Genomic DNA, 9,282 nt, shown 5'->3' with positions numbered 1-9,282 from the left:
GTAAAATCTATCTAAATATTCCCAACACAATACAAAGAGGATTGAAAACACCTGATAAACAATAGAGAGCACTACTACAGTAAAACCTCATATGCACCTCATTCACCAACACAAAAATAATTCTTGAACACAAATGAATGAGTTTCTCTAAGATTCCAAAGCATGGTCTCTCTATTCTTCATGAATTTTAATTCGTCAACTTTTTGAAGATACATATAAACTTTATAAGATTTTTATGAAACACATTCATTAAGAACACTTAGCTTGACATCGTTTCCTGATTTTGGCTCCTCTTGTCATATGATGAATGAGCTTATACCAAACTTAAGGGAGTTAAAGCTAGTTAATTGTTGTCTTTCTGATAATGATATTTCATCTTTGTTTCGTTCTGATTCCAACTTTTCCACTTCTCTTATTATCTTTGATCTCTCTCATAATATTTTGACTTCATCAGCACTTCAGTTATTGTTCAACTTCAGCTCCAAACTACAAGAACTTCATCTAAATCATTGTAGCCTTATTGACCGGAGTTTTCTTATGTCGTCTGCTTCCACTAAAATGTCCCTGACTTCACTTTTCACTCTTCATCTCTCCTCTAATCTATTAAATTCATCAGCTATATTTCATTGGATTTTTAACTACATTGTTAATCTTCGTAGCCTTTCTCTTTTAGATAACTTGTTAGAGGGTCCCATTCCAAGTGGATTTGGGGAAGTGATTAACTCTCTTGAAGATGTTAACCTCTCTCATAACAAATTGCAAGGTGAGGATCCATCTTCCCTTGGGAATATATGCACATTGCAAAGTTTATCCCTTAGTTACAACAACTTCAGTGGGGAACTTCCTAGCTTCATTCAAAATTCTTCATTGCAAACTCTAGATTTTTCTTTCAACCGGATTATCGGAATGCCACCTACTCTCTCAGTCTTTACATCTTTGAGATATTTAGATCTTTCCAACAATCAGTTAACTAGAGAAATACCGAAAAGCATTGGGTTGCTATATGAGTTGAAGTATCTTTCCCTAAAGGACACTAGTACAAAATATGAAAACAACGACCCTTTATTTAGTGCGGCTTTGCGCTTAAACACATTTGTAAAAAATGCGGTGGCATTTTTGAAATTAAATTGATTTACAAATGCGGTTCTAGGGTAAGAACCGCATTTGTAAATCAATTTTACCCTAAAAATTGAAGCGCGCCACTAGTTTTCACTTTCACTTTCGTCTTCTCCGCTCTTCGTTTCAACGTTCTCAGTTTCAGTTCTCTCTGCATTGTAAGTTTCAGTTCTCTCCGCTCTTCGTTCCACTCATTTGTTTTCGTTTTCGTTTTTGCATCATTCATTATTCACTTCCTTGGCATTGTCATTTTCGTTTCCTAACTCGTTTTTGGCATATAGGTTACTGTTCTATTGGTGTTCGCTGGTTTTTTCTGCGCCGCCACCGCCTTCGCCTTCGTCTTGTGCCTCTGCCACTCCGATCACCATCAACCTAAAGGTTGGTGTTGTATTTAATATTTATTTATTATTTTGAATTTATATTTAATATTTTGAATTTTTATTTAATATTTTGAATTTTTATTTTTCTGTATTATAATATATATTTAATTAATAACTAATACAACTTGGAATTTATAACTAATAACTAATAATTTATATATTTGTGTGTATTTTGAATTTTTGTATTATATAATTTCTATTTTCTTAAATTTATATTATATATTTAGTTAGTTGTTAATTACATTTTAATAAAAGTTTTATGTTATGTTAGTTATTGTTACTTTTAAAATAGAAATATCGTGTTTGGATTGAGTCTGGGGGTGTTCGACCCTCGGTAAATGTGTGAGATTGAATAGAATACTAATTATTAGAAAATCCTAACTATATTCCAGAATATATAATGGATCGAAGTTGGATTAATGTTGTTCGTATAAGTGATGAGTACGAAAGGGGAGTAGAGGAATTTATACAATTTGCGCAGCGTAACGCGATTATTAGTGGTCATGATGGAGCAAAGATCGGGTGTCCGTGCGTTAACTGTTTGAATGGAAGGATACTGGATGTGAATATCATGAGGGAACACCTTCTATGTGATGGATTTCTTCGATCTTATACAACTTGGACATGGCATGGTGAATTATTAAATTTACCACGTGTTTCCGTAACTGAAGAATATGTGGGTTCTACCATGGATGAAGCAGTACACGATGATGGAGATAATGATCGATTGGAGGACATGATTCGTGATGTGGGAGCTGAGTGTTTTGCAAAAGCGCATGAATATGAAAGTATGTCAAAAGATGCAGAGATTCCTTTGTATCCTGGATCAACTAACTTCACACGGTTGTCGGTGGTGTTAAGATTGATGAATTTGAAGGCAATAAACGGATGGATTGATAAAAGCTTCACGGAATTGCTCCAGCTGTTGAAGGATATGCTTCCAGAGGGAAATAGTCTACCTAATCGTAATTACGAGGCCAAAAAGATTCTTTGTCCAATGGGTATGGAGTACAAAAATATACATGCATGTTCTAATGATTGTATATTATACCGAAAAGATTTTGAATTGTTGAAAAGTTGTCCGAGGTGTGGGTTATCACGTTATAAGTTGAAACAAAAAGATGATGATTCTATTGATGACATGGAAAAGCATGGACCCCCAATGAAGGTTATGTGGTATCTTCCCATCATTCCAAGGATGAAGCGTTTGTTTGCAAACCCAGACGATGCTAAGAATCTTAGATGGCATGCAGATGAGAGGAAATGCGATGGCATGTACCGACATCCAGCTGATTCTATTCAATGGAAGAAATTTGATGATGACTTTCCAGAATTTGGTAAAGAATCAAGAAATATCTGACTTGGTTTAGCTACAGACGGAATGAATCTGTTTGGTAATATGAGTACAAATCACAGTTCATGGCCTGTATTACTAGTTATTTACAACTTACCTCCTGGATTGTGCATGAAGCGAAAATACATAATGTTGTCTATGATGATATCCGGTCTGAAACAACCAGGGAATGATATTGATGTTTATCTAAGTCCCCTAATTGAAGATTTGAAGTTAATGTGGGACCAGGGTGTCGAAGTATTTGACGGATTTGCTAATGAAACTTTCAAGCTTCATGCCATGTTATTTTGCACCATCAATGACTTTCCGGCATATGGTAACTTATCAGGTTATAGTGTTAAGGGTCACAAAGCGTGTCCAATATGCGAAGAAGACACTGCTTCTCAACAATTGAAACATGGAAGGAAAACAATATATCTTCGACATCGGAGGTTTCTTAGAAGTCATCATCATTACCGGAGGTTGAAAAAAGCCTTTTATGGACACCAAGAGGGTAGTGGTCCACCAACTCCATTAACCGGTGTTGAGGTTTACGAAAAGGTAAATAACATAGACCACACCTTCGGTAAGTCCAAAAAAAAGTCATCTGTGACAAATATTTGGAAGAAGAAATCAATCTTCTTTGATCTTCCGTACTGGTCGAGGTTAGAAGTCAGACATTGTATAAATGTAATGCATGTTGAGAAGAATGTGTGTGATAGCTTAATTGGTACACTTCTTAACATTAACGAGAAGACGAAGGATGGTCTAAATGCTCGTTTAGATTTGATTGAGATGAACATGCGCGGCGAGTTGGCACCCATAGAAATGGGTAAGCATACATATTTGCCCCCAGCCTGTTACACAATGTCAAAAGATGAAAAAATTAGTTTTTGTCAATGTCTAAAGGGTGTGAAAGTGCCACAAGGACATTCCTCAAATGTGAAGAGCCTAGTGTCAATGCAAGATTTGAAGTTAATTGGGTTAAAGTCTCATGATTGTCACATCTTGATGCAACAGTTGTTGCCGGTAGCTATCCGTGGGATCTTACAAAAAAATGTTAGACATACCATAACCCGTTTGTGCTCATTCTTCTCTTCCATCTTTTGTAAAGTCATTGATCCCTCAAAACTAGATGAACTTCAAAATGAAATTGTTGTTATCTTGTGTGAATTGGAGTTGTTTTTTCCTCCATCTTTTTTTGACATCATGGTTCATCTAGTTGTGCATCTGGTAAGAGAGGTTAGATTGTGTGGACCAGTGTACTTAAGATGGATGTATCCTGTTGAGCGGTATATGAAAATTTTGAAAGGTTATGTGAAAAATCATTATCGTCCAGAGGCTTCAATGATTGAAAGGTACATAGCTGAAGAAAGTATTGAATTTTGTTCAGAGTACATGACAAAAGCAAATCCAATAGGTGTTCCAGTTAATTCATGGCACCACAGGCGTTCTACAAGTAAATGTTTATGTGGTGTGAATATTGTAAGAAAATCTCGATCAGAAGTCTTGCAAGCACATTTGTACATATTGAATAACACAGATGAAGTTGTACCATACATAGAATCTCATAAAGCCATTGTGAAGGCAAATAACCCAAGACAAGCAGAGAAATGGGGCTTGATGGAACATAATAGAACTTTCATGCCTTGGTTTAAAGACGAGGTGTTCAAGGATTCAATGACATCAGAGACCTTGACCTGGTTGCCTGCTGGATTGAAGTTTGATGTCATCTCATGTACAGCGTACGAAGTGAATAATTGTATATTTTACACGAAGTCCATGGATGAAAAGAGTACAGTTCAAAATTCTGGTGTTACTCTTGAAGCCGAGTCAATGCAGTTTTCGACTTCGAAAGATACAAATCCAGTACTTGGATCAATGGCATACTATGGGTTTATAGAAGAGATATGGGAGATTGACTACACTAAGTTTTCCGTTCCAGTTTTCAAGTGTAAATGGGTTGACAATAAAAGTGGGGTTAAAATTGATGATTCAGGATTCACACTAGTGGACTTTTGAAAGATAGGGTATCGAGATGAGCCATTTATAATGGTTCAACAAGCATCTCAGGTTTTCTACGTGAAAGATCCTACGTCAGAGCTGTTGAAGATGGTTGCTGCCCCTTCAAGATTGTGTTTGATGAAGACTTCTATGTACATTTCATGTGTATTTTGCTTTGCTTTAAGTGTGTCTTAGGTAGTTCTTAGAGGTTGTCTAAGAGTGAGCTTTTTGCTGAGTAACTCACCTCATAACCACTGGCCATGTGATAAGAACAAGCATAAGTTTTCTTAAACTGTTTTTCACATGTTTTACAAAAAACACGTTTACTGCATAAAAATAAATCTGTTCTTTTCTAAATAAACAGATTCATTTTTACACTGATGCCTTGGCTAAGTCTTGTGAAAATTTGATTTTGTGCATCATGTATTTTGACTAAGTCCTCTACCTTTCAAAATGACTGTGTTTAAATAGTTAAGCTTTTCTGTTTTCGTTTTGTAAAATAAATCTGTTCATCTGTAAATGAATAGATTCTTTTTGTCTCTGGTGCCATGGCTAGCTTAAATGTTTTTCAGTTTTATCTCAGCACCAGAATGGTTGACTAAGTCTCCTCTCTTAACAGATTCTCTAACTGCTTTTTGAAAATAAATCTGTTCATTTTATTTTCAATCTGTTCATTTTATAACAGCTTTAACTGTTTTTCAAAAATCTGTTATAAGTTGGTTTTCTATAAAATGAAAACTTGTTTGAGTTTTAGATTCGTTCATACATTTGCAAAAACAAGTTTTGACAGCAGAGAATTAAAAGTTTACAAAGGATTAGCATTTGTTCTTTAAAGATTTCGAAAATCACAAAGTGCTTGTTCTTGGTTTGGTTCCAAAAGCTTGGTGTGAGGTGCTGCTACTGTTCTAGCAATCTTGCCTACTGGTTTAAGGCAGATCTTTGTATCCTCAATCAGGTGTAGTCGTTTCACTTCTCATTTCTTGTAACAGTTTGGTTGAACACTCTTCTTGATAGGTTTTCTTGAAGAATGTGTGTGAGCTGAAATAGGTTTTTTTCAGCAAGAGTACCTAAGTTCTTGTAGGTTTCAAGAACAGTGGGAATTGTGTTTGTTTGTACTGTGATTTAGTGAATTTCACCTTGGTTTTAGGTGAAGACTGGATGTAGCTCAGTTGAGTGAACCAGTATAACTGCCCTGTGTTCATTCTCTCTCAATCTCTGCAATTAAGTTTCTGCATAATTGTTAAAACAGCAAAGAAATAAATCTGTTCAATCAATAATAAATCTGTTCTTTCTGGGCTCAGTTCATACTGTTCTTAATTTATGAAAAAGTTGTTTGATTCTGATAAGAACATATAAAGTGTGTTAAAAGCCACTGAAACAGATTGACTGTGATAGGTTGCTCAAGAAATTGTCAAAGCTATTAATTGAACCTTAAACAATTGCTTAAAATTGAAGCTTGTTGTTCTGTGATTCATTGTTCTTAATTTTTGGAAAACTGTTTGATATCAAGAAGAACACCCATAGCTTGTTAAAAGCCACTGGAACAGGTTGTTTGTAAAGGTTACTCAATTAATTGGTATGCTATCAATTGAACCTTAATCACTTGCTTGAAATTGAGATTTGTTGTTTTGTGGTTCACTGGTTTTCGTTCTACATATCAGTGTGTGTGCATCTGGAAAATTTATCTGCATAATCTTGTGATTAACCTTGCTGTATAAACGTTTTTCAAACAAAAACAGTGCTGAAATAAATCTGTTCATTTTCACATAAATCGATTTATTTTCTGTAAACTGTGTTAAACACTGTTTCTGCGAGAAAGTTTTAAAAGTTCAATTCACCCCCCCTCTTGAACTTTGGCACTATTAAACCCAACAAGAACATTGGTATGTCGTTTTACACGACAAAAAACAAGGGGAGACCATAGATGATATTGAAAATGGTAACCCCTGTTCATTCACACCAAAGATAATTAATAAAGATGACGATGTAGTTGATGATGTACCCAGCCTATTACACAATGTCAAAAGATGAAAAAATTAGTTTTTGTCAATGTCTAAAAGGTGTGAAAGTGCCACAAGGACATTCCTCAAATGTGAAGAGCCTAGTGTCAATGCAAGATTTGAAGTTAATTGGGTTGAAGTTTCATGATTGTCACATCTTGATGCAACAATTGTTGCCGGTAGCTATCCGTGGGATCTTACCAAAAAATGTTAGACATACCATAACCCGTTTGTGCTCATTCTTCTCTTCCATATGTTGTAAAGTCATTGATCCTTCAAACCTAGATGTACATGCAACCCGTAAAGACCACAGGGAAGGAATTTACATATGAACTTTCAACCTCCATGCAACCTGTAAATAAGCATTTTTTATTTACATTTTTATGTATTAGTTTTATAAGATTTTAATTCGATGCAGATTAACTAATGTTTGTTACCTAATTTTTTTAACAGAGACATGGATGACGATCAGACCCCACTCAAACCTCTATCCGGACGAGGCAGCAGAGGACCTACTAGACTGAAGCGTCTCGCATTGAGACGTGCTGCTGGTGAGAAGACACGTGTTGACATTGACGTCAACACTAGAGTGACTTTTGGTCCTAAGGCAGTTGAGTTTATGAGCTATCTTGGAGTTGTTTCTCGTGAGAGGCTCTCCATTCTGATTAATTCATGGGATGAGGTGTCAGAGGTCGACCGTAACATGATCTGGGAGGATGTTTTGGTAAGCTTTACATTTTGATATAATGCTTTTTAATATTCATTGATTAATTTTAATTTGCTGATGTTATTTTGCAGGCAAACTTTGAAATTCCTGATGTGGAACCGCTTCGATCAAAGATTATATCCAATATCGGACTCAATTTTCGTACCTTTAAGTCAAGACTGACTTCGAGATACATTTTTGGCGACCTTAAAGATGAAAATCCATGTTTAAAGTACCAACATATTGATGAAGAGACATGGTGTCTTTTTAGAGAAAGCCGTGAAAATGAGGCTTGGATGGTAAGTGAAGTAACTTTTTTGTTTATATAACATTAATAAGTTTATCTTATTTACTTCAGTTTGTTTATTTCAATTATGACAGGATCGTCGGAAGAAAGCTCAAGAGATAGCTTTGAAGAATCTTACCCCGCACGTTATGTCTCGTTCGGGGTATCGAAAACTTGAGCAAACACTGATGGTGGAAAAGGAGAAATCTCAACAGGGGACGTTGTCTGGGAATGTGGAAACAGGGGTCACTTCTCCTCCATCACCACCTTTTCGCCATGTAAAATGGAAGAGGGCCCGAATTAAAAAGTCGGGTGCACCAAGTTCTGAGCAATCCGGGGTTATCATCGAAAAAATTGTAAGTTATTTTTGTTATTTTCATTTATTTTAAAGCATTAATTATATTAATGATTGAAAATATGATTTTTGTGTACTCTTGTAGGATTCCTTGGAATCCGACGGTAAATTTGTTGCTGAAGGTCGTCACGATATCCTGGTTGAAGCAATTGGACGACCTGAGCACTCTGGTTGTGTTCGTGCAGCTGGACAAGGGGTCGAAATTAAACTATATTTTGGAGTTTCAGAACGACAGTCATCCTCCTCCTCCAAAGAGAACGAAACTCAAATGAAGACTAAGATACGTGAAGAATTAATGGAGGAGATGAGAAAGGAGACTGATTTGATGCAGCTAGAGATGAGAAAGGAGAATGATCGAATGCGACAAGAGTTTCTATCGCAACAAGTTTGTGCTGAGCCGATTGAACCCCTTGTTAGTCCCACTCCCAAGAGCACAAAGGGGAGTTGTGCGGCTCCTCCAACAGGGGATGATATCAATGGGCAGACGGAGGATTGTAAGCTGCTGGTAGTGGGCGGCAAACTTCCTCGGGTGGTGGCACTTGGAAAAGTCTATAAAAACGCCACCACCTTACATAACGTTCCACTCTCCCCTGATGTGGCGAAGGTAACAGTTGAAAAAGTACGATTTCCTGATGCTCGTGTTCCACTACCTACAGATGAGGTAACCACTGTGGCCGATGCATTTCAGACATTCGTTGCCTGGCCCAGAGAGCTCATTCGATCTATGCCCGAACCTCATGTAATAATTTCATTTCATTATATTATTTTTTATTTATATTTATATATTACATATAATTTAATACAAATGTTGTTTATCTTGTAGAAACCTTTTCAGCCACCAAGTCCGGAAAAGAAGCATGCGGTTCCAGTTGACGATCCTATAGCTTCCCTACGTCTCATTGCTAGTCAGATTGGCAATGAACCTTTTCCAGTTCTGTGGGATAATACATTTTTTCAAATAAACACTGAACTGCCACAGATGATTTACAACACAGATTTATCAGAATTTATATCTGGGAAACAGGAGTTCAATATAAGTATAATTCAATTTTTTATGATGTAAGTATCTTTACCTATTATTCAATTTACTTTATGTTAAATT

General features: G+C 36.2%; 1 protein-coding gene across 1 annotated transcript; it reads left to right on the top strand.

The window, feature by feature from the left end:
• Positions 1-300: 300 nt before the first annotated feature.
• LOC137838706 (uncharacterized) lies at positions 301-1,492 on the top strand. Its single transcript, XM_068647937.2, has 2 exons — positions 301-1,036; positions 1,398-1,492. The coding sequence occupies exons 1-2, from the start codon at positions 301-303 to the stop codon at positions 1,490-1,492; spliced, it is 831 nt and encodes a 276-aa protein (XP_068504038.2).
• Positions 1,493-9,282: the final 7,790 nt, after the last annotated feature.

The sequence above is a fragment of the Phaseolus vulgaris genome, chromosome 4 (genome assembly GCF_051622355.1).
Source record: "Phaseolus vulgaris cultivar YP4 chromosome 4, ASM5162235v1, whole genome shotgun sequence".
NCBI classification, from domain to species: domain Eukaryota; kingdom Viridiplantae; phylum Streptophyta; class Magnoliopsida; order Fabales; family Fabaceae; genus Phaseolus; species Phaseolus vulgaris.
This window is presented reverse-complemented; position numbering and strand designations above follow the sequence as displayed.

Excerpts from the sequence above, each read along its gene's own strand:
- LOC137838706 (XM_068647937.2), top strand. The coding sequence starts at position 301 with ATGATGAATGAGCTTATACCAAACTTAAGGGAGTTAAAGCTAGTTAAT. Across the intron at positions 1,037-1,397 it reads TCTTTCCCTAAAGGACACTA|GTTACTGTTCTATTGGTGTT; the intron begins GTACAAAATATG and ends TTTGGCATATAG.